General features: G+C 46.4%; 1 protein-coding gene across 1 annotated transcript in view; it reads right to left on the reverse strand.

Moving 5' to 3' along the window:
- The window catches only part of LOC126543682 (small subunit processome component 20 homolog), a 90,814-nt gene extending 66,420 nt beyond the window's left edge, over window positions 1–24,394 (reverse strand). Inside the window, exons 1-22 of the mRNA XM_055078150.2 lie at window positions 24,268–24,394; window positions 20,573–20,723; window positions 19,271–19,332; window positions 17,970–18,040; window positions 16,464–16,652; window positions 16,221–16,305; window positions 15,680–15,739; window positions 15,519–15,596; window positions 14,537–14,683; window positions 13,420–13,563; window positions 12,172–12,312; window positions 11,520–11,597; window positions 11,216–11,382; window positions 10,268–10,369; window positions 9,875–10,081; window positions 9,106–9,262; window positions 8,496–8,573; window positions 6,885–7,046; window positions 4,921–5,071; window positions 1,973–2,198; window positions 1,140–1,403; window positions 949–1,039 (exon numbers count right to left, since the gene is read on the reverse strand). Coding sequence (XP_054934125.1) covers window positions 949–1,039; window positions 1,140–1,403; window positions 1,973–2,198; window positions 4,921–5,071; window positions 6,885–7,046; window positions 8,496–8,573; window positions 9,106–9,262; window positions 9,875–10,081; window positions 10,268–10,369; window positions 11,216–11,382; window positions 11,520–11,597; window positions 12,172–12,312; window positions 13,420–13,563; window positions 14,537–14,683; window positions 15,519–15,596; window positions 15,680–15,739; window positions 16,221–16,305; window positions 16,464–16,652; window positions 17,970–18,040; window positions 19,271–19,332; window positions 20,573–20,723; window positions 24,268–24,312 — 2,856 coding nt within the window. The 5' untranslated portion in view covers window positions 24,313–24,394. The remainder of the gene's footprint in view (window positions 1–948; window positions 1,040–1,139; window positions 1,404–1,972; window positions 2,199–4,920; window positions 5,072–6,884; window positions 7,047–8,495; window positions 8,574–9,105; window positions 9,263–9,874; window positions 10,082–10,267; window positions 10,370–11,215; window positions 11,383–11,519; window positions 11,598–12,171; window positions 12,313–13,419; window positions 13,564–14,536; window positions 14,684–15,518; window positions 15,597–15,679; window positions 15,740–16,220; window positions 16,306–16,463; window positions 16,653–17,969; window positions 18,041–19,270; window positions 19,333–20,572; window positions 20,724–24,267) is intronic.
- Between the last annotated feature and the right edge of the window lie 1,234 nt (window positions 24,395–25,628).

Consider the following 25,628-nt stretch of genomic DNA (forward strand, 5'->3'; position numbering starts at 1 on the left):
GTGAGCATGCCTAGCATGTTCCGTCCGGCAGAATTTTTCTGGCCATAGAGAAATTGTGGCACACGGACCTCTCCCGGACTTCAGTCGCCACAGATAGTGATGTCAAAACATGGTAGCCATGACTTTCTCCTGCTCCCATAGCTTCTAGCGCTTCAACGTCGTCATCCATGACGATGACGTGGATGATGGCCCTTCCGTATCTGACACTAATAGTGCACTGACCATCATGAGGGCATCCCCAGAGTAGTGGGGCCTGATGGAGAAACTGGCTCGCTGCCTTGCCGAATTTGAGGATGCCATCCGCGCTAATAAGTGAAAATCACATAATCCTCAATGCCTGCTGGCAAATAAAACTTGTCTGCATGTCTATTTTAATGAGAATTAACGCATTTTTCAAGCCGGTAAGCCTATAGCCGCTCATCTACCATTGTCGGTTTATTAGTATCCACGTTCCCCGCCAACTACATATTAACAAGGTGTTATTGCACCACCAACCCTGTTCAGTGCCGAGACACGATATGCTGGTGTTGGCACTTGGATGGTGCTTGAATGGGGGCCCGTGAGAAAGATGGCTGCCGACATTTCGAAGCCAAACGCTGTACTAGAATTCAAGGGCCCTGGCAAACGAAGAAAACAACAGGACCTGCACTAGTCTCTGTCCTGTTATGCTCCTTTTGCTAATCTATGTCTTTTTGGGTAGAATAATATTAAGACTCAGTCAAAACTAATTAGCCTAGCTTTTCCCTGTTGGAACTTGATCTGTCGTAATCTGTCAGATACTTTTCGGATGCAATTGTTCACACAAATGCATCAAATCAGATCCCACAGAAATTCCACCACATGCCTCCTGCTCAACAATCCCAACACTTCCCTCCTGAGGTCTCACACTTTCGCTAGGAGCTCCAATTATACTTAACAAAACCCAAATGCCAGAATAGAAAGACTCACATCAAGGTACGTCTCGTAAAGGAGCTCATGCTTCGAAACTGCTCGTGGGTTGGAGAACTTGGACAAAAGCCTGAGGTGGTCACATAGGCTCCTGGAATCAGCAAAACAGAGAAAGCACAGAGTTCCTTCATTCGACTTGGTGCTCAAAAATTTCACATCAAAAGTGCCAGGGTACACATAGAGGCTGTTACCTGACAAGTTTCAGCCTCGCTCGCGAGGGTATGTGCTGGGTCTCCTCGATCGGCATGTCCTCCCTGTCGTCTGCATTTTCGTCATCTGCATTTTCGTCATCTTCTGCATCATCCTGCGGCTCATCTACGCCTACGATGATGACACTGGCCTCCTCAGGCTTCTCTGGTTTGTTCTCCGCACCGTCAGCAGGTAAAGCAGGAGCATCTTCTGGTTTCCGTATGTCGTGATGCGGTGCGATCTGCATGTTTGGCCAGAACTCCTTCCTGGAACAGAGTGACAAGGACAACTGGGCAGTGAGATTTCAGAGACTATGCAAGGAACATCGAAGCTGATAATCTTTTGACTGCTACATTTGCCACATGTAGCCTGCAGATTGGTGCATCGTCAAATGCTCCTGAATAGGCTGGCTATAGTATTACAATCTTCCAGTCTACAAGTGATATTAATTTAGCACGTGGCCTCACGGTCAACTGATAAATATCAAAACAGTCATGCTAATACGCTTACTACTGTACCATGATAACAGAAAGACAAAAGAGTGATACCAACAGCCTAGCAGGTTCGAGGTGGCAGATATCAACAGAAATTAAAATTACTTATTGCATGCATCATTGCACCCAGAACCTTTAAGAGCTCCCTCCATGATCTCTAAAAAACTATAATGTGCAACTTGTCAAAGCCAGTCAGCACAATTAGTGCTCTGATGCATGCAATGGGCCACAAGAACACTGGTCCACAAATGCCCCGATGGTGTTGAACTCATCAACCTTGGTGAGCGGACTCAAAATTTCACATGCGAAACTGTGCACAAGAGAGACACAAAATCACTCACTCTAGAAATTGATAAAAGAAGGCCACGACATCCCTGCTGCGTCTCTCCGCGACTCCGGCGAACTGTTCGGCCGCATTCCACAGCAAGTGGCGGTGGTTGACGTAGTCCGGTTTGTCGGCCAATTTGGTGGCCGCCTCCTGCGCTTCATCAAAGACGCCGGCAAGTCCCTCATTGGCCAAACTGTCAACACCACTTTGGTCTTCGGATGCCGCAGGGACAGAAGTTTCTGCAAAAGCAACAACAATTTCAAGATAACTGATGACCTGTTTCACTGCATGCAAGGAAAATGGCACATGAAAAATTTGTACAGTATGCATTGAAGGCAACCAACCCCACAAGAAAGTGCAAGCTGCAGAATAATGCAGGGCACAATAAGCAGATGCATACAGACATTAATGCCCGTCATGCTACATGACAGGCAGACATGCTACAGTGGTCATCGATTTCGTCATCAGTTTATAAAGCACTGAAGGACAAAAGCAAGAGCCCACTACGACATGGGCAAGCATTAGCTCAGCATCATTGGGCAGTGAGCCGAACGTCCTCAGTTTCTTAGCAAAGTCTTACAGAAAAACTAATCCTTGCATATCAGCTCACCAGCATTATTGTGTACTACGACCAATAAATGTCTGTGATTACGTGTGTTGTGTCCACTATTTGCAAGGGCTAAGAAAACTCGCAGCACACAAAACAATAGTTTCTGGAGGTTCACTTTGCGCCAGCAGCTGTGGCAAATTGCTTTCATGAGATGACTAGAACTCACTCTACTGTTTGTTAATTATTAGCCTGCCTTTCTTTCCCTTCTCATGAGCTTGTGAGGTTAGGTTCGGTTGCAGTTTTATACACACACAAATAGTAATCTGATCATCTCCTTCTGTGCCTTGAGCATAAGGATGACAGTCAAATCAGAAAATGTGCTGTCTCAAAATAAGAATAAACAGCAATCGAGAGGGGACGTGCAGGTCAGGGGTAACAGTAAGATATGTAGATAATCAAGAGTTGGTACAGTGACTGTTCTGAGTGGATGTTGTGCAAATTATGAATGTTCATATTTTCCTGCACTCCTACACGTGCCACGGAATTGAAGAAGGCAAGCGAGGAGAGCAGACGTCTTCTTCCTCTTCCTGTGCCAGACGGCTTTCCCCAAGGTGGTGCAACCCACTTGCAAACTGATCGTAAACACAGACCGTCACATGGCCGCGAAGCCCCGCACCCATTGGACCGAACACAAACAAAGCGCAACCAGTGAACACTGAACAGAGAGAAGATTGCGAGCCACAACAACAGAAAGACCCCAGGCAAGCATCACGTTTCTATTTTTCGTGGCCGCCCTGACTTTGTAACCTTGCAACCATCTCGGTCATGACTAGCCTGCTTCCAACAAAATCCTCTGGTAGCAATAAACGCTGCTGTGATTGTTATTACAACGTTGCATGTTATCATGTTTCTGCTCGTCCTTGTACCACTGGAGCCCGGCCATACAAGGCGAGCAATAGGGAGTTGGCTGTGAAGCCCAAGCCTTATACAGTAAAACCTCGTTAAACCGTACCCGCTTAAACAGTAGTTTCGGTTTAAAAGTAGTAAAGTCAATTCCCCGACTCAGCGGCCATTGAACATAATGTATTTAGTATCCGCATAAACCGTACCAGCTTATTGCGTACGCATCGGTTAAAACGTAGCGTTTCCACTTTTCGTCGCGCAAACACGGCGGTGGGTCGTCTCCACCGGGCGGTCCGGCAGAACAACAAGCCTCAGAGATCGGTACAACGGCCTCCAAGCGCACTGTGCGTTTGCACGTGAAGCCGCATCAACATCAACATCATTTCGACGCCGTGCCAGAGAGCGAGAGAGCGTTATGGCGTCGTGCAAGCGAGGACTCGCGTCATGCCGAAGCTCGGATAAAAAAGACGCCGGGTGCTCAGCATAGAAGAAAAATTAGACATCGTCCGTGCTATCGAACGTGACACGAAGAAGTCGGCGCTGGCCCACGACATGGATCTGCTGTTGACTACAGTGTGTGGCATTTGGAATGCGAAGTTGCTCGGCAGCGCTGCTGCGACCGCGAAAAGATGTCGGCTACGAGGTTCGACTTTTCGCCATCGTTGCCTCTGTTGTTGCCGAAGTGTCGACTAGCGACAGTGATGAGGACGACACGGAAAGCGACAGCACGGGCGATTTAGGCCCGACAGGGGCAGAAGCTGCGCGTTACGTCAGCCTCGTGAATGCAATCGTCGCAACGAGAACAGGGGCGCGATAACGTAACTATTCCAAACGAAAAGTTTTCCGAACTCCGGCACCCGGCAATGAAAAAGGCGCCCCGGAACTTATGCAGCACTAGTGCGCGCGTGCACGGAGAATACGTAACGCCAACGAGGAATCTGCCGTGCGAGTGTTTGCCGAGAGGAGGGGGGCTGGCTGAGAAGCTGGCACGCAGCTTGAGTAAGTTTGAGGCTGCTGTCGTCGTGCTAGGCCGCCGCGGCATCAAACGAAGATAACACTTATGTCGCGCGAAGTGAATAAATACTGCATGTTTTTCCCCTTTCATCGCACTCTCTCTGAGTTCCGTTTTCTACAGGTAAGTGGGCGATGTCATGCTATTTCGGTTAAACAGTACTACCGTTTAGTACGTACTTTTTCCGAGCTCCGGCCGACTACGGTTTAACGAGGTTTCACTGTACACACAATGGCAGCTAACTACCAAACCCATCTACAATGTTAGCTTATAAGTATTCCGTACTTTCCAATGAAAGCTTTCAGTTGCGAGTTATGACATGTGTTGCAATCCACTACCTCTGCCCGACTTAATTTTACACTCAATAGTGTCAGGGGCAAGAGAACATGGGATCAGTCCTTCTGTTGACGTTTCCCTATTCTGCATGTCATCGTCGGGACACCAAGGACCAAGCCAATTCAACTTAACAAACCAGGTACTCGAAGCTACAACTGACCTATCTTGTCATACACAATAGTCAAGTGCTGCACCAGCGTGCTCCAGAAGGGGCCGTTGGCGCTGGCGTGACTGGCAAGGATTTCCTGGCACGGTTTCCAGAGCAGCTGGAAGTTGACGAGGAGGGTGCCCAGCAGGTAGTGCACAGGAGCCTGAAAAGCGCCAGAGCACCAGTTAGCTCAGCTGTTAAACTAGTAACTACCAATGGCTAGCATACTACTAACATTGTGTCGTCAATTAGACATGACGACAAAACGAAAGAGGCCCCCAGATCAAAAGGTCACCACTCAGAAACCAGCCTGGCTAAAGTATTTTTAAACTAGACCGACCTGAGCTTGAAATCTTGTTACATGGCGGCAGCTGCGCACCAGTCTAAGATCAACATACAGACACAAAAATTTTTTGAAATGATGCCATAATAGCAAAGTCACACGGGTTTGATGAACGACTACACGCTTGCCACGGTGCCTCGCTTTCGGTACTTTTCCCGAGGGCACTCTTTCATTGGTGCCCAGTTCTCTCACCAACTGCACGTATAATGAGCGAGAAGCATAAGGGAATCGAGGGGCTCGATTTTTGCTGTTGTCATTGTTGGTCACAACAATATGAAGAAACAGGTAACGAAGCAGCAAGTGCAGCAAAGGATATGGCTCGCATCAGTCGGCAGAACAGAGAACCAGAACACCAGCTCTTGTCTTTGTCTTCCCTTCCTGTGCACATTGTCTGTTTTTGGTGTGCTAATTTTCCTCGCTTGCAATGCAAGACCAATTAGCCTAACAATTAATTCTTCTAGAGAACCAGAAGACCTCCTCTGTTGTCTCTCCCCAATTGCCTCCCACACGACGCCGACTAAAACACGAGTTTCAAGGAAGGATCAGTGCAGCACAATGGGCAAGCTTGCCCCTCTTTTCTCAGAAAACACAGAGGCTATCACTACATTGGTGCTCTCACCCTTCGTCCAATGACCAATAAACAGTGCCACAAAAGGCAAAACAGGTCGGTGAAAAGTGAGACTTAGTGAAACTTTTTTCACGAAATTTTTTGTGTCCGAATGTGGGGATGCATGGCCTTGCACGAAGGCGGGCCTTACACAAGTAAATACGGTATGCTCTTTGCTTAGGTCGCTACCACACCTCCATGCATTTTTTTAAATTTCATTTTATTATTTCCTTGTCAAATCAAGAGACGGTTGAGTCTAAAGGCAAAAAGTGTGAAAGAGGTCCAAACAACAATTTCAAATGCTTATCTGCAGGAATCAAGATATCCACGCTGGATTATCTTTTACCCTACAGCTTGGAATCATCCACACAGCAAGCTGAGGTGATATTAACCTTTATGGAACAAAAAGTGATCATGGTACGCATTAAAAAGTAGACATAGGACAAGCCACTATGGCTTAAGTGGTCAGCAAACACATTACATTCTATGGAGATTGAGTTTGGGGTTTGGCGCAACTACGTTTAAACCATTAGTATGCTCTAAGCAGGTAAATATTAGCAATGCTTTACTATACATTCTCGAACTTGGGTCGTTCTGGCACAGTAAAAGTATTAGAGACTGTCCAAGTCCAACATTTGGCTCCCATAAAGCGAGGTCCAGGTAGATGCTGTCAGAATTTGTGACGCCATGCTGAGCTGGTGAAGAAACATTAGGGTAGTGTAGATACCTGTTTGAGGCTTTTCTGGCTTACCAAGCCACCTCCGATTGTAAAAACGGCCTTTTTGTACTGTGTAAGGGTGTTTTATTAAAATAGAGCTAAACTTCTTTCTCTACTGAGTGTCCCTTGAATTGAGCTCGAGATTTCATCACAGTTTGCCTTTAGCTGCATCTGAAGGAAATTCATAAACATGCAAGTGCATTTTTGATCCCTCAGTTCTGAGAGGGTAATTGGAGACGAGCGGCTGGGGTTAACGTGCACTAAGAGCTGGGAAAAAAAGAAACGAAAAGCATCTCCACAGCACTCACCATTGAATAAGCACTCAGCGAAACACCGGCTGCCGCAAGCTGCTCGGAACTCAGTGCCTGCAGCAGCTTGACCCTCTGGCGGTAGTCCTGCACCGTCAGAGGCACAGCCTCCGCCGAGAGGCAGATGTTGAAGACGTGGCAAGCAGAGGCAAACTCCCCCAGCTGGAACAGTGGAAGAGGAGCGGACAGTTTTTCATAAATTGTACTGGCCCGTCTGCACGGGCAAAATAAAATGAGAAAGATTGTCATCTGTCCAGAAGTAGCGAAAAGCTACAAGAGAAACTCCATGCATGCTTCTCAGAAGTAAAAGTCGTGAAGCGGAAAAATATTCATCCCCGTACACGAATTGAATCCAGGACCACTGCCTTTCTCAGCACATATGAATTCTGGGAAACACTTCTATTCTTAATAAACGATTCAATTCTGGGGTTTTACGTGCCAAAACCACAACAGGATTATGAAGCATGCCATAGTGGTCATTTCAACCTCCCCGGGGTTCCCCAACTTGCAACTAAATCAAACTACAGGAGCATTTTAGCATCTCGCCCCCATCAAAATGCAGCCACCGCAGCCGTGGGTTGAACCTGCAACCTTGTGCTTAGCAGCGTAATGCCATAGACACTAGGCGACCATTAGGGCGTCTTATTTTCATTTATTAATTACTTACTTGAAGAACCTACAGCACTGTGAAGGCATTATTGCAGGGGGAATATTGCGGTATACAAAAACAAGTCATGTGCATACAGAGTCACATATTTACAAAAAAAGAAAACACACTTGCAACACACTCATTTAACAGCATTATTTCGCAACAAACAGAACTGTGCATCAGACTGGTAAGCTTTATCCCTTTCAGAGTTTGTATTTTTTGGGAAATAGCGCACTCCCGGCGCCGTCTTTTTTACCCCTCGGCTATTATAAAATTAACAAAACGCTTTATTTTTCGTTGTGGAGAAATGTAAAAATGACGCGGATTATGAGAAATGCTCTCTTGGTGCAGTCCTTGCATTCCTATTTGACGAAAGTAATGTCAAAAGGTACAAGGCGGGACAGAAACGTGGAAACATACCGGTGCATCAGTGATGCTGAAAGCGTTAATGCTACGCAGAAGCTGATTCCATTGTAAAATACAGCAAGACAAAAAGAAAACACCCCTATCACACCTTACATTATTGTGAACCATGCATCTAATTGCATGTTCACAACGGTTCAATATGAAGTGGGATGAAAAACATGTATAGAAATCTCTATGAATATTAATCTTCCAAAAACATATGCAGAAGACAGGTCATATTTTATTGTATGTCTTGCCGTTAGCCAATGCTTCCCAACCCAAGGAGTGCTTAATAGTAGTTACACTTGCATGATGGATGTAGGTTACAATATGATATTAAACTCAAGTCTGTTTTTCCTGGGACAAATTGTATGGCAGCTGCAGCCATCACAGAAACGGAGCCAGCGACTGTATCATGCCATGACACATGATAAGAAAACTTAGACCTCCATTTACCGCGCACACACACACACACAAAAGAAAGACACATCGCAAATGTTGTGCCAGCACTCCATTAATAAACGTGGGAGGGCGAGCTATGCAAAAGTAGTGCTTGCCTTTTCGTCCGTTTCGTGAGCTTGGGGAACGGCCTCGGGCCTAAACGAAGACAACACCCGTAAGGTCAGGAGTCTCACCTGAACAGAGAAGCAAGGAAGAAAAGCATCAACGTCAGTTTTCTTTCATTTTAAACACCTTCACAGATGAGAAAGGAAAGGTAACAGCAGGACTAAAGTGAGTAATGTTTGCTAGAAAAACATTAAGCCTAGCACATGCTTTGAGAAACACCGACTCAAGATGCACCACAAAAGGCACTGCTGTTCCAGTTTACCTTTTTTTTTTTTTCACACATTTTTCTTGCAGCGGATAAATGTGCTTTGTTGACAAAATCATATTGGCAATCATTGCAAAATCGAATGACCACTGCTTCTATGGAGCTTTGACAGTACAACTAGCTGCTCTTCCAAAAGTAAAACGTCATTTTGACGCGAATCCCCTGTATTTAATCACCGCCATTTGTGGCAGGAACGGGTAGTACTAAAAGTACAGGAAGAATGGCTCCACCATTCATTTTGCCATAACAACAATTTACTGCATTGAATACAGCCACGCTGCATGCCACGATACACACTGACACGTACAAAAATAAACGAAGGTGGGTAGACTTACAACACCATGCGGTGAGGCCAGGTTCTGTTCAAGGATGCCGTAGAACGACCTCAGCAGGTCTTCCTTCGGCTGTTGCACCGTAGGCGTCACTTGCTTGGCTGCATGGACCAAGAAGATGTCCGCTGCTTTCAGCAAGCAAACATTCTCTGGTGATTGCCTAGTTAGCAAGGAGAAAAGAACAGAGAAGATTTTTTTTCCCCACCCATAAGCGCAGATCACGATGTCCAAGTTTGTCAGACTAAAAGTGCAACCAGACACTACACAAAAATACAATGAGGGACAGGCTTTTATTGCATTATTAGTGCCTGTCATGGCAATTTGTTTAAGTATGTACCGACTATGCCCCATGACAAGCTCTCCTAAAGCTCAGTTTCTCCATTGGCTTTGCAATTCTACCTTTCGTGGCTGATAATAGAGAACTTGAGAAAATCATGAAACACCAACTGGCCTACACCCACACTCTGCTATGTTACATTACTTCAAAAGTAGGCACTTTTATGTGTTCCTTGCCACTTGATGATAAGTGCACACTGTGTTCCGCCATCATAGCTTCCTCAACGTGCAGAGCTAGTGCTTACGCCTATTGCCTGCAGATATTGTGCAGATATAACATGGAATGGAGATGGCGGGAACAAAAGTATGCACATTAGCTAGCATTAAACTGAAGTGTTTCCTTAAATTCTGACAGTATATCAGAATGCTATGGCTAACCCTCGTTACATCTTTAGCAAAATGCACACAGGTTCAATTAAGACCTTTTTCCCCATACCTGAGAATTTTTACTAAGACGTCGCAAGTGATGTTGGCCAGGGCACCTTCGAACTTGCACAAGGCAGCAGTGGCAACAGCTTGAAGGAAAACGAATGACAGGCGTGCAGCAGAAGACGCAGGCAGTGTTTCCAGCTGCAGACGATCTCCGAGTTCTTGGAGAGTTCTATCCAGAGCTCTTTGCATCTCCGTCGCATTACCCCAAGCGCTAAAAAAGAAAGCTTTTTATCAGCAAACTTCAGAGACTCCTCGGGATCTCGCTTCAATTCCTGTGGCAGCACCATGTTCTCAAGAACTTTTTTGTGATGAACACAACAACAAATGGCAGTCAACCAATAACCAAGTGCATGAAAACTAATGGAGCAAAAGAAGAAAACAAAGAATGCTAACCAACCTGAGATGAGGCAAACAAACCAGACCAGCCCAAAGCAGAGGGTCAGCCACGTCTTTGGCCAAGGCTTCGAGAAGAGTCTCTGCAAGTGAGGCAACATCTTCCCTGCAGAGTAATCAATGTGCCAGGCTTAGGTAACCACCATGCTGCTGTTCCTCTGCATTCACTTACACAACAGAGCCCACTTATAATGATCCCAGATATAATAAATTATCGGTTATAATGACCACATTTCCTTGCATTTACAATTTTCCAATCCTGCTTGTTGAGAAGAACACGTTGTGGGGCTAGTAGGTTCATAGCTTTCAAAAGATGAAGCGCCAACAGCAACAGCACACTAGGAAGGAACAAGGACTGGACAAAGCGTACTTGCAACTGTTTATTGAGGTCAAAGACGGCTGAATATATAGCCATGGGGAGAGGGGGAAGAAAAAAGAGGGAGCACGGATTATGTGAATGCACCTGCACGAGTACACAGAAGATGTATATGAAGGGAATCACAAGATTAACCAAAATCTAGAACTTATCTAAAAACATGCTTTCATTAGTGTAAATATTAAGAGATGGGGTGCTGACCGCGGTGTCCCCTCTTAATCTGGTTGGCGTCCAGCAGTTCACGGGCCACAGTATCTTTGCTTTTAAACATGATTGTTGTATCACGTAGCCTTGCTTCACACACTTGCTTATTCTCATTCCCGCAGGCCTTGCAATGAAGCAGCAAGTTTGAGCCATAACCATTTTTCAGCGAAAGCTTGCACTCCCACAGGCGTTCATTAATAAACCGGCCAGTTTGGCCGATATACTCTTTCCCACACTTCAGCAGTATGCGGTATATGACCCCTTCTTGGCACTTCACAAAAGGGTTTGTATGTTTAATAGAACACTCTACTTTCTTAGAGTCATCAGATCCAATCAGGCATCACAAAGCAGCAAGTTTTCAGGGTGCCTTGCCTTGTGCCATCCGAGGCGCAGAGAGGTAGTGGCCTCCAGGATCGCATCAGCTCGTCAGCCGTGTCAGGCATGGGCCTTCTCCGAAGGGCCACCTCTGCCATAAGGGAAAGCCCGTGAGTCCGGTCTTCAAAACTCGCGCAGTGCCGAACCACGTGACACAGCACATCCTGGAAGATGACAAAATGGCGTCCCATTACTTCCTCTCCCAAAAACGCAACATGCAAAGAGATGCAGCTTGGTGATGCCACACAGCAATGAGTGAAGTTCAACCAAGCCAGTCCCCTTACGCACGACATTTGCATACCTTTTCAAAAGCCGAGCATTCCACCACTTGACCCGTAAAGTCGAACACGGTTCCAGCTAAGAATGATCCGGAGTAGATCTGCAGAAAACAGAGCAAACTGCATATAAAAAAATGCCCTTTGCAGGTGTGTGTGAATCTAAGCAACTTCTATATAAAAAAACAAAAAGCAACGCTGCATAAGGGGGTTCTCAAATCTGTCAAAAGTCCTCGCAGTCTGGTTTGGCCACAGCCCAAAAACTACCCAAGGCTTTGCAAATGCTTTGCTTTATACAATAGAATTCTTTCATTATACCCGAATCTCTTCAATTGCTTCACTATACCTGAACTTAGTACAGTAAACACTCATTATACCAAAGATGAATGGGCAGGCAAAATTACTATGTTATACCCATTACTTAATTATATCCATTAATGCATGTGCTGCAGTATCAATCTCTATGGAGACTGCAAGGCAAATTTCGCTTACTTTATTACATCCATTACTTCATTACACCCAGTTTCACTATAATGAGGTTTCGCTGTATACTTTTATAATCTCCACTGTATTGAATGCATGCTCTCTCACAGCTTTGCTGTAAAATTATGCATCCAAAAGACTCTCTCATTTAAAAAAAAAAGGAGGGGCAAACAGCTGGACACGTGCACCCCTCACCTTTTCAACGAGCTTGTTGAGAGGTCCAGAGGATGGGCTCACGGGGGTGCCGCCATTCGTTACCAGCGAAGCCAAGCATTCCAGAAGCGTCGCTGTCAGTGCCTGCGATGCCTCGCCAAGGTCAAGGAGCAGATCCAGGATCTGTAAGCACAAGATTGACCAAACAGTCAGTGAAACTGAACAATCAACTTACAGCAGATTCCGGTCATCAGTATGCTTCAGTTCTTCTTCAAATTTTTTTTTTTACAGTAGAGCTCTTGCTCTGACAAGATGTGTTGTTGGACAAGTTGGTTTAGGATATGAAATCAAATTAAAAGCGCTCTACAAAAAAAAAAAAAAAAAGACGGACAAAACAGAACATTACAAGCGCTCACTGACAACCAATCATTTCGGAAAATGGTGAATGGAGAGTGCATGGTCTACACGACATGTGCGATAAGAAAACGCTACCAGGACTGCTCAAGAGAAAAACAAAACCAAGCCAGTTATTTATCGGAACTAAGGACCTGGCAATTCGACAACCATACACACGAAGCGTATTCAATATTCGATTCGACTCACTTCTGGCACTATATGATTCATATTCAATTTGGTCTCAAAATGTACTGCTATTCACACACGCCTATGACATCTCAGCTGGGGAGACCCCCGACAACCGTTCCTGCCAATCGTGAGCAACTTATCGCCCCCCCGTCATGCCTTCCCCTGCTTACGACTTTGCCCCAGCTGTGCCTGGTGCTCAATGTTGTAGCTTATTTGTTGCTTAACTGATGTGAAAAAAACCTTCAGTTGGAAAGATCCCCACCAGCCTAGGCCTGCTGTGGTCACAACTCATCACGAACCACGGATTTGAGATCACAGATACGACTGTTAGGGTTGCCATAAATAACGCTAACGAGCAGCTGCTACTCCGCTGGCCTGGTATGATCTAGTGAAGGAAACAATCGCACATGCATACCAAAAGCCCTATACTCTACATTGAATTTTTCATGAAGGGCATGCCAAATGCTAATGACCATTTCTGCAATATCCCCCTAGATATTTGGTATACGTGAAAATTCTAAAATACCGCACACAAAATCAAGCTGACCGTGCTCACATCCCTACTCCACCATGTTTAACGCAATGACTCTTCAAACAACTTCGCACCTGCAAACACTCTTTTTTTGCGCTCGTATCAGCTATCAATGAAAGCAAGCTTTAAGGAAAACCAAATAACATACAATTAACCAAGCACCAAATGAGTACCTCGTAGACTGCATCGTTCTTCCGTGATAGCAATCCCCTCTTGAACAGCACCCAAATTTTCACCATCGTGGCCAGGTTTTCCAGAAGTGGCAGAACGGACTCCTTGTTGGATTCGTACTTTTCAACTGCACCCGCTACAACCTCCTGCAACAAAAAAAAGAACAGAAAACGATGCTTTCCTACAGCTGACTATAGAAAAAATTCAAGCTCTGACAATTTGCAATTCCATTCAGTCAATTCACTTCCGATACAAGTTAAGCAGAACCATTGTAAGAAGCCAAATCAGCACGCACTGGCCTGCTGGCCATCCGGATTGGGTGGCCGGGCCAGTGACCCAAGCGCTTCAATCTACTTTGCCTATCTCTCTTCCTAGCAACATGTAAGCCTACAATCGGTGGATCTACAATCAACAACTTCTGAGAATCAAATTTGAAGCCTTACAGCTCTTGTACTAGGGCAGACAAAGCAATAAGGTTGGTCGTGTTAGACTTTTTGAAAATTATGCAGTACCCATTGTACCCTGTTTAATGAAATCTGTGGAACTGACTGCAAAATGTTCCAGAAAATTAAACAAAAGAAACTTAGATAAAATTATAAGATGAGATAAACAAAAATCGATTTCATACATTCAGATTTCGATGCAACAAACACTCATTTAATGAAGTAAGTTACAAATGTTCCCGCCAATATAACTACAGGGAAGGCGGGAGATAGAAATTCAAGACGATGAACAAAACGAGAAAAAGGTGAAAGCAGGAGCCACTTTGACAAGTGGACTTGGCCTTGAGGAAGACAAGTCCACTTGTCGAAACCTTGGCTCCTACTTTCACCTTGTTCTCATTTTGCTCATCATCCCGCCAATATTTAACATGTAATGAATATATACTTGTAACAAATATGGGATATAATGAAGTTACTTCGTGTCGGATGCGACTTTGTTATAAAAGCTGTATTCAAAAATATAGCACATAAAATTGTTAAGTATTTAAGTTTTTAGCAAAGAATAAAGATGACATTTTTTTGTTTAGGACCTTACCTTACCCTTGCAAATCAAACAAAAATATATTCAATTTGTTATTTTGTTAATCTTTGCACACTCCTAAAGCAAGGTACCAACCTTGAGACAGTTCCAGACAGCCGACGAGTTTTCTGCATGACTCGCGAGGTGTTCAGCCAGGGCAACAAACGTCTGCCGGAGAGCTTGACATGCAACCTCCACACTGCACACCGAACCATCCAGACGCTTCAGTGCCAAGGGCAACACCTGGCAAGAAAAAAACAAGCCACATTGTTTTCGAAATAGTGCTGTAAAGTCGCACATTATCAACTGTATTCAAGGAATAACCCATCCTACCCTTTTTTCGAAATATCGACTCGGGCAAGGTTGAATATATACCAAGGCAACACAGAGACTTGCGGGAACTATAGAATTTCAGGTTTTCCTGCGCATACGGTGAAAGCAAGGTGCCAGACAAATTCCTCCTCCATTTCAATACGTAGAGCCAGACAGCTTCCCCACTTGCACCACAACACTCTCGCAAACCAGCCGCAAACAAACTGTCATGTGGTCACGGAGGCCTGCGCCCATTGGACCGAGCGAAAAAGTAAGCTAGAATGGCCAAAATCGGCGCGACCTGGCAAGCGCCAGAGATGAGAAGGCTGCTTGCTACAACTCCCAGGGCCAGGCCTACCTGGTACAAGTAGATGGGGGAACAGCTGCATGTGTAGCTCACTCGGCAGAGAATCTCACACAGCATGCAGAGGTTATATGTGCCACCGGCATAAAGTTGTCTTTTCTTCGACTTTCTTTTCTTAATTTTGCACTTCAATTAAAAAACACAATATCCCCTAAGCTTTTCATAGCTTCCTACTGTTGTCACTTGTAGAAAAAGAATAAACGTGCACAGGCAGGCACTGTGAGAGAAAATAGGTTGCAATGAGGAGTGATGCACTCTCGGTCTGGTTCTTTTGCGTTGATCCTGAAGTTTTTACACCACTAACACAAAAAAAAAAAACAAGAAAGAAAGATACAGCCCCTCGATATCCCCAATTATTCTTGCTATGGCTCCCAGTAGTGAACAGCACACACATATACGCACCATGGTCATGCAACTGTGCGTTTGCCCTCTGACGCCCTTGACAGCTTCAAACAGCAGGCGACCAATACCGTCGGTGCTCTGGAAGGAAGATGCAGTGAATGCCAGATGTAAAAAGTGAGCATTACCAAATGATATCAACATGGTCAACAACTCAGGCTTACCTGTGGGTTAGCTTCGAGGTAGGCCAGCATCATGTCAACAAGTTTCTCTTTATCAGAGACCTGGGCCAGATGATGGTGAAAGAAAGATCAGCACAGTGCATGGCGTGCAGAAAACAGAATTACCGAAGACACTGTCACAACAATTATAAGCATGACACTTTCTGTGTGACAGTTCATGAGAAGAGATGGGCAAGCCCCGAATCAACAATATAATCACAGTGAGTTCTAGCGCACTATATGACGTGGCCATGGAAAACAAGTAGGGTATTCCCAGTACATACCCCATTTTGCCATGTACAACCTGCACAAAAATTCCAGAAACTTGCATACATAGCAGAGATTCAAATTATCCGTATGATACACGAGAAACACTTTTTATGCCCCCACCCCCCGTTCCGAAGGTTATATTTGGGTTGTAGGTGAAATGCAGTTGTGGACTGTGCATACAAGGATACAGTAATTAGATGCAGGGGATTAATGCCTCGAACACTACAGTAACTTCAACAAACAAAAGCTTCAGAGCAGCACTCGAACCACTTGCCTTGCGGATCAGGAATGCAAAGCTCTCGGCGGCAAAGTCTCGAACATACTTTTTTTGTTGTGACCCGAGAAGTGGAACATACAACCTGGAATGCACGCAGTGGGATCAGATTTGCACAGTAACTCAGCAAGGGTCGGACAAGTAAAGGAAATCGTGAAATCATTAACACAATCGTTGTATTGCATGCAAACTGTTGCAAGAACAATGCTATTGCAATAAAAAGCAAGTATTGACGGGGCTTACTTGAAAATAAGGTCTATGTCCCTGACCATGTACCGCCAGAGGAACTTGAACAGGTACGAGAGGCAGACGAAGATTCGTTCCAACATTTCAGGGTCACGGGTGTCGAGGTGAGCACAGACAAGCCGGAACACTTCCGGAAAGCTCGGGTAGAAGTCGTACTGGAGGTCTCTGGCCAAAGCAACTGTGATGCTGGAAACAATGGGGCACAGTTACACTGCCTTCCTGTCACTTGTCCCGTCTCCGACATATTGCGTTGGATAAGCACGGCAGTTTTCACACGGGCAACTTCAAAACCTTTCGGTACTTTTTTTTTTACAGGTACCTTTCGAAGTTTGAGTGTTCCAAAGTTTTTGGGCTGCATAAAGACAAATGCAGAAGGCAAATTTTTTAGGCTTTTTTTATGTCACTCGGCAGGAAAATGCATACACGAGTGCGACATCCTTAACCATCAGTGACAAGAAATTACACTGCTTGAACAGTAGTGTATAGAATTCTTTGTTTCTAGATTAGTTTTCTTCAGATGGCTTTTGTGAGTGCGCCAGGGTACTACCAGAGGTTATATATTTGTTATTTTCCATAATAGAATTTCTCTTGCTAGTTCCAGCCTCGTCCCATCGCCTTCTTGCTTGAATAATTCGTGTTTTTCGCTGGTCCTTGCCTTCAAACACACACCACGTGGAGCACAACACTTCGGCCCAGTTTTTCTCGTCTTAGAATAAAATGCATCGTCCGTGGAGGAAGCAGTGCATACGAGGACACGTGCGGCAATGAAAAAAAATAGGGCATGACATTCAATCTAATCAATTAATGCTAGCACACCGCACAATCTTTTTTTATGTGCCACACACGAGACATCACAAAATGAGATTGTTATCGAGAAATTAAAACTTAGGGCTCATTCACACCAGCGACTGACAGTGGTCGCGCGACCAAGTTGGTCGCAAATGGTCGCAAACGGTCGCTTTTCTCGAAAAGCGACCGTTTGCGACCAACAGAGAGCGACTGGCCCAAAACGGTCGCTTTTCTCGAAAAGCAACCGTTTTGGGCCAGTCACTCTCTGCGCGATTTTTCAGTTGTGTGACCGTAGTCGCAAAACTGATAAACCAATCAGCGGCGCACTGGAAGTGATCTTTCATGTGTCTACATCCGGCCTCCTCACGCATCGCGGCAAATTCCGTGTAGATTCCGAGAGTTCTCGCTGAGGACGATAATCTCCTGGATTGCGACTTGCGGGTCGTGCTCAGCCGGGCATGCCGGTGTGAACATCAGTTGCCTTCGATGGCTTTTTGATCGCGAGTTGCAAACGGTCACTCGATCTCCTCAAGTTGCCGGTGTGAATGAGTCATTAGAATAGAGCAATCTCCACTGACCATTTTTATGAAAGTCTATGTATCAGCATGATCCATATAATTTCATAAAAAGTAACTGCGGCATAACAGGGTTTTTAACATTTATGCAAAGTGTGTCAAGCTCGCCCAAAAGCCTCTTGAAAACCTTGATGCTCACTCATGAACTGCATCCAGGGCCTTGTTCTCGCGGTTTCCCAACTGCGTTTTGATAATCTCCAACAGTGCATCCTGTGGAGTAAGGAAAAGAAATTATGTACAGCAGCTGTCAATCATTCTAAAACAAATATATATATATATAAAAATGACTGCACAACCTGCAGCAATAAGTTCATAAAATGTCGCAAATTCTACCTTTAAATGTGTCTTTGCAGCAGTGAGTTTGGCTCTAACATGAAGCCACACATGAAGGCGATAAAGGTGCAGCTTGTCTGCCAAGTTATAGTTTACAGAATACCGACACACCGAAGAAACAGGCTTGCGCAGCAGCTGGTGGTGCCATCTTGCAAGACTGCTGTCAACAACAACATGCAGAAATATAACTGCAGTTCTTGCTATCTGCTGGTGCAAGGGCATCGGTAGCAACAATAACTAGTCTTTTATTTGTCCTTTCTGCATGAATGATGATGCCATACAAATTGTTTTAATGCACCGGTGTTTGAACAAAGCATCACTAGGTGGCGCTGCTAGTGCTGCTGTCTTTTGACATTTCCAGTGATGCAGTATTCCATGAACTGTAATACAGTTTATGTACAAGCTGAAACTCTAATGTTCTTTTTGCCAACTACAGCTGGTGAACAGGGACAGCCTATCAGCACAGCACCACGGCTACCTGGAATAGGGTGGCTGCCCACCTTCAGACATAAACAGCTTGATCTCCGAAATATAGTATATTCGCTCACATCGCAGAGTTGCACTTAAAATTGTTGGAGTTGATGCATAAGCACATCCCGCACCGCACACCGTTAGAATTCATGCTGCGGTAACTTGAAGGTGACAGCGCCACAAGTTTTCATTCTTGGGTCTTTCATGGCATAGCAAGCGTGCCCTCCCAGTGAGAGCAGTTGCCTTGCATTATTTACTGAACGATGCAGACTAAGAAAACAAAACAAAAAAATTAAATTATGGGGTTTAACGTGCCAAAACCACTTTCTGATTATGAGGCACGCCGTAGTGGAGGACTCCGGAAATTTTGAACACCTGGGGTTCTTTAACGTGCACCTAAATTAAGAAAACATAATCTTGATAACATACTTGAGTCAGAACAAAACATCATTAGGTGCAAAATATCTTTTTTCAATGTTGTTGGAATATATGCGCGAGTCACTGTATATGAGCAGCGACTCTTTGTGTCCACATACTCTAGTAGGAGTTGGTTTAGGGAGAACATCAGCACACTCCATCCATTCTGTATAATTTAAGAAAGTACGCAATGGTCAACAGTGAAAAATAGAAACTGACCTTGCGAAGCACAATTTGGGGCAAGGTGTGAATCTCCGAACCAATGTCATTCCTTAGTTTATCTGCAACAGAAAAAAAGAGAAAGAACGAAAGACAATAATAATCATTTTACAATGTGCGCAAAATTACTTTCAATCATGGCTTCAAATCTTCTGCTATATATACTTCCACACAGTAGGATACATCACCTTATCAAAAATTATTTTGTCGAGTAGAAGTTGGCTTTAGTGCAGAGCTTTTGTAGATGATTTACAACAGAATGGGAGGGCCAATCCATGCTCATGTACACTTGGCAATGACAAAGTGACACAACATAACTGCATGTTTCTTTCACTTGTATAAAGTTCTGTGAATTCCTACTGCTAAAGGGAACCAATAAGCAATAATGAATCCAAATAACTGAAACACCTAGTCAACTGAACATACATGTATGACTTAGTAGATTTTTATGCCATATCTGAGCAATATTGAGCAGCATACCAACTGCACGCTGCCATTAACAGTGAACCACACTGTAAATGCGCAAGCTTGCGTGTAGTATTAGCTTGCGTGGATTCAATTAACAATCGCTTGAACTTGCGCAGCAACAACAAAGTTCATTCCGGAATACCTCCAAACAGACGGAGATTTGAACTTCGGCAGTGAACAACAGCAGACTCCTGTCAAGTCAAACTTGAACGGTCCATGAAAATCTGTTCGTCTTGTGGGCGTAGCTTGCCATTTCCCATCTGTACCTTAGTGTCGCATCACAAATTCACCGTAACAGAAGTGGTCCACAAATTTGCAAATCTGACATTTCTTGTGCGTGCAAATGTCCACAACACAAAATACTAAATGAAATCATATTAAAACCAAAAGGTTGGCATACAAAATACTTTTTTTTTAATTCTTTGCATGATATGAGGTGTGGCATTATGCACTTCAGCAATTGAGTAACTGATGCTGGCACTACGCAAATCTGTGCGCTGTCCTAAAATGCCGATGTTTCACTTAGCTTTCTCACAAGTTATTCGGTGCCTTCGTTTAGTTGAAAAAAAAACGTAGCAGAGCCTTCAAGGCATTATCAGCTCCATCACGGGTGAAGCTGATTATGGTGGCCCCATCGACGGTGTCCTTGCCTAATACTGAGCCAGCAAGGGCACATCGTGGATCTCCCAATTACTGCGTCTATGGTGTCGTCAGCCCTGAAGGTTCTAAGGTTCCTAATCTCCCAATCATTCTGCGTATCCGAAGGTCCGGCTTAACCTGTTTATTTATGCACCTCCCACCCTTCGCGAGAGAAAAGACGAGAAATGTGCTTGCCATAGTCTTCGGTGCAGTTCAGTTCGGACCACTTGGCGAGGGCTTCTTCGACAAACGTTTCGCTCTCAAATGGCGTCGTTCGTCTGTGGGGGCCAACACGGTGGATGACATCGATGTTGATGTTCGACAGCCGCTCCGAGAATGACTGGAACTGAAAGGCACAGGAAAGGGAAACGCAACTCGCTTTGTAGTGTGGGAGATACGGGTGGTTCTCCTCCGTACTCTTGGGACAAAGGAACGACAACACACAGTAGTGCAAACAGTCACAAGGGCATTTATTGCACCTTTCATGGATCAATGCCTGCTAGCCGAGTTCATATCCCCAAAACATGCCGATAGGCGCGCGACAAATCTAGAAGTTCGACTCACCGCGTCCTCGCGAGCGAATATGTTCGCTCCATGCTGGATCCCAACGCCTGGTCGTTCGCGTGTATAGTCACGCGAATCGTGGCGCGTTCCAAGGCGGCCACGCGAGGCGGTCTCGCAGATGCATCGGTCGCCGCGCGCTCGCGGGAGACGTCCTCCGCCGCGCGCCGACCCGCCGGGAAAAGACCGCAAGCGCCTGTCCCTCGGCGCCCGAGTAACCCCGCCGCGACGGTGGCGCCATCTCTCGCACCGCGCTTGTACCACGCCGCGGGCGCCAGGCCACGCGAGCCGTGCGGGAAAACAGCATATCAGGGGATGCGCTATGCATGCGGGAAAAACATCAGAGGACGCGCGAGAGTCGCGCATCCCCACATCCCCCCAACCTTAAATCACTACATATTCCGGCGAAACATTTCCCACAGTCTAACATCAACACGTGCTTCGCGAACAATGTGGTACATGCAACAGTGGCCGCGCCGGGGAAATGTCCACACGCTGTCCATAACATGCGAGCCGACTGTCCTTGGGGTACACCGCTGGCGTCCGCCGGTCACCGCAGCAGCTTTGCGACTCGACGGCACGATCCCAGGCCTGAACTCCGGAGACGACGACGCAGTAGTCGGTACGAGCAAGCGTCGCTCGCGCCGACGCGCCCAGCTGGCAAGAGCCGTCGTAGCTGTCGGTGACCGCTGGCTCCTTTGTCCGCCGCCGAGGGTTGTGAGCTGGATGCAGGAGGCCGCCGAAGTCGCTGCGCCGAACTGGCCACAGCATCACCATCGCCCGGGGTGACTCGATCGTAGTCCGGGGCAGTCGCGCAGATGATGTGCAGGTGACAGCCAGCCAGGGGCGACTCCAATCACGCTGCGTAAACTCAACACACTCGGCAAACACTACAGTAGTGCAAGGGAGAGGAATTCTGCATGCGCATCGCCCACGTGGTACGATGTTCAACTCGGCTAGCAAAAGATCGGGCAGCTACTCAGATGCTAAGTTCACGTGAACGAAGCTCGCTTCCTTGAGCCGAACGAGTAATTTCAATTCGTGCGAGGCTAAATAGAATGAGGGAAGCAAATTGCAACGCCTCAACGCCACGGTCCACCAGGTTGTGTCCCTCCACGTGCGACAGGCAGCTTCGTAAAGCCTTAGGCCTAAATCGTCGCTACTCTGACAACAACCGGCATCCAAAAACAACACCCAAAATGGGCGCAAAACAGGCCGCCGCGAGGAGACGTTAGCTCTGTGAGGTGGTCCTACTCCGCTCGGTGCACACAGCATCCGAGTTGACGGCGCCCACCGTCCCAGACGGTGTCGGAGCGCCCGGTGCCAGGCCGCAATACCAGTCAGCCCGTCGTGGCACCCGTGGCCCGCGGCCACCCGGCTCCCAGAGCCGCGACTTCATCCGAGTCAAAGAGATAGAAGAAGCTATTTACATAAGAAATTCGGACCACCCACGAGGCTTCCGTACTCACTCGCTTCAGGCTTGCCACTGCTCCGCGGGCACTCAGCCTCGCTCTCCCAGGATGCAGACCACGTGGCTCTCGTACCGACGAATGTCATTAAAAAAAAACACTTGCGAAAAGGCTTAGCATGCTGATAAGTTCAAACACACTACAGCCACCGTCGCCTCGCTCAAGAAAGCACGCCGCCGACGCTAGCGATCAAAATCCACGCTAGGCCTACGCTTCGGTTCAAACAAAGGTCTTGAACGAAGCAACACTTAAAATTATCGTCCGATGCCCCAAGAGGTCCACGTTGGGCAGCCAGATGTGGGAGATACGGGTGGTTCTCCTCCGTACTCTTGGGACAAAGGAACGACAACACACAGTAGTGCAAACAGTCACAAGGGCATTTATTGCACCTTTCATGGATCAATGCCTGCTAGCCGAGTTCATATCCCCAAAACATGCCGATAGGCGCGCGACAAATCTAGAAGTTCGACTCACCGCGTCCTCGCGAGCGAATATGTTCGCTCCATGCTGGATCCCAACGCCTGGTCGTTCGCGTGTATAGTCACGCGAATCGTGGCGCGTTCCAAGGATCCTGTCGGCTGCGCCAGCTTGCTCCTTTCCCGGCGGGTCGGCGCGCGGCGGAGGACGTCTCCCGCGAGCGCGCGGCGACCGATGCATCTGCGAGACCGCCTCGCGTGGCCGCCTTGGAACGCGCCACGATTCGCGTGACTATACACGCGAACGACCAGGCGTTGGGATCCAGCATGGAGCGAACATATTCGCTCGCGAGGACGCGGTGAGTCGGACTTCTAGATTTGTCGCGCGCCTATCGGCATGTTTTGGGGATATGAACTCGGCTAGCAGGCATGGATCTATGAAAGGTGCAATAAATGCCCTTGTGACTGTTTGCACTACTGTGTTGTCGTTCCTTTGTCCCAAGAGTACGGAGGAGAACCCCGAATCTCCCACAGTAGTGAAGCCAACAGACAACGAGACTTTCATTGTTGGCTTCGCTAGGTTGTCTCTGCACTAAAGCGGAAATAGGGCTGGATGGCCTTGCACAATAGGTAAAACACAGCGCTTAAGGGAACGGACGACTGCAAAAACGACACACGGTATGTTGAAGGGTTAACAGCGCACACAGAAGTGGACAGAGGAACAACAGGACAAAGCGATAATTGTGTTCTGTTTTTCCTCACTCTGTTAACTAACTAGCCCACCAAGCCATACTTGAGAACACAGTATGTCTCTGCGGTCGTCGCTTGTCCAATGCGTTGCGATTTAGCGGCTGTGTCTTTAAAAAAAAAAAAAAAATCGAACACCCTCGGTTCCCTTTCCCTCAGTCAATACGTATTGAGGTGTGCGTGTCGTAGCGATATCTCTTTTACCAGCAGATGTGCGACATGCAACTTCAAATCGTGCCGACCTTTTCACCACCTGCAGATGGGGGTGGCAGATTGTGACAGAGCGACGACCGCCAGAATCACACCTATATCGCAATGCGTTAAAAACCCCAGAAGAAAAGGCCAGTCCCGGGACAAACTGCTTCCCAATCTTCAGAGTTATCGAGCCGTCACGCAAGCGCCCCAGGTGTTTTCAAATCTGTTTACTCCCCCGAAGTGCCATTCACTGTGCTAAACCAGAAACCGACACTCGCGTCGCAAGAATGCGGCGCGCCGAGACGCATTTGTTGGTTCTGTTAGTTAGTTGTAAGCTAGACGTTCGGGTTATCGCGAGTTCGCGAACGGGCTTATTAAATACAAACGACGCGCCGAGACATGCTGCAGAGCGTCCCGGCATACCTCAAAGCGCGCAAATGAGAGAATGCCGACAAAAATACACAAAAGCGCATCAGGTGACTCGCCAAGATGCCCTACTTACCCGGAACGTGTTTTCCGCCTTGTGCTTAATCGGCTTGTTCTTCATGTTTGCGCTTGTGGGGCAAAATAATGCCGTCTCTTCACACCGCACGTGTAAATGACATGGGTGCCGCCATGTTGCAGTGGCCGCTAATGCGATGCATACGCGATGGGTCTAGAGATAACAAAGCGAGCCTGCTGTTTAGTTTACATGCAGACAATAACATGCTCGCCGAATTCGCAACAATACTGACAGCATGGTATTGTCCCCACAAGTTTTAATTTTGTTCTTAATTAACCATATGTTTAGCAAGGTTGTCACCATACTTCAAATTACAGTGACGTCGCCCTCTAAATCACAAATGCAGATCTTGAAGGCAATGCTTTTGCTAGGTAGGTGGTGTTCAAAGCACGTTTACTTGTATCTGGTTCCCGCAATCCTTTCCGCCACATGCAACGAGCAGAAGCATAGCCTTTGAGATTTGCATTTTTCATGTAGAGGGCGCTACAACTGGGACACGGATGAACGGCTGAATACCCGATACTTGCTTCTAAACAACTTCACCCGGCAGTTGAATGTAACGGGGAACTTTTCAAAGCTTTGGGTTTTAAAGACAGTGAAAGTAAAATAGGCTTTGAACAGGTAGAAATAACTAAACGGAGGCTATCCGATTGGTGGATAATATCAACGCAAGAGGAGTAAATACATATGTATGTATGCATATAGTACCATTCAAGGCTAGGTGGCGCGCGCCGCCGCCCGATGCAAAGGCTTGAGCCTGAATCATCCATCCATCCGGATAAGATAAAACAAGTGCTTTGTGGCGCAAGCCACTAGCCCCTCTGAAACGAGACGCTCATAGCACCCGTCCATCGAATAGCATATACTTTCCCTATATCATACATTTAATGGTGTGCGTATAAATTAGTTAAAAACTGTAGTCTAGCACCGCAGCGTGGATTTGTTTCCCACCTATCCATAACGCCCACTTTTGTGTATTGTACAGAAGCATGCACCACAAACACTAATGCCGTCAATTGCAATAACACCAACTGTAGGAGGCAGGTGCGTCCAAAACCGCAAAGACCATTTCCTTTATATGCTTTTCTTGAAAAACCTACTCCCGAGCTTTCACTAGCAAAGTTCTTGAATAACACTCAAAGATCATACTGCGAACCTGCGCCTTGCCCGCACTTAAACTGGCTTGTCAGTAGGCCCTGGGCATGGTTAACCAAACCTATGCAAAATCTCGTTTGCAACACTTGCACAGACAGCTTTGCTGACGAGTCCCACAGTCCTTCTCCCCAATGAGCAGAAGGCTCAAGAAAAAGGGGCCAAATTTGCAAGATGCAAAGGAGCAGTAAATGCCCCTTCAGCGTTTA

The sequence above is a fragment of the Dermacentor andersoni genome, chromosome 10, assembly GCF_023375885.2.
Source record: "Dermacentor andersoni chromosome 10, qqDerAnde1_hic_scaffold, whole genome shotgun sequence".
Classification (NCBI taxonomy): domain Eukaryota; kingdom Metazoa; phylum Arthropoda; class Arachnida; order Ixodida; family Ixodidae; genus Dermacentor; species Dermacentor andersoni.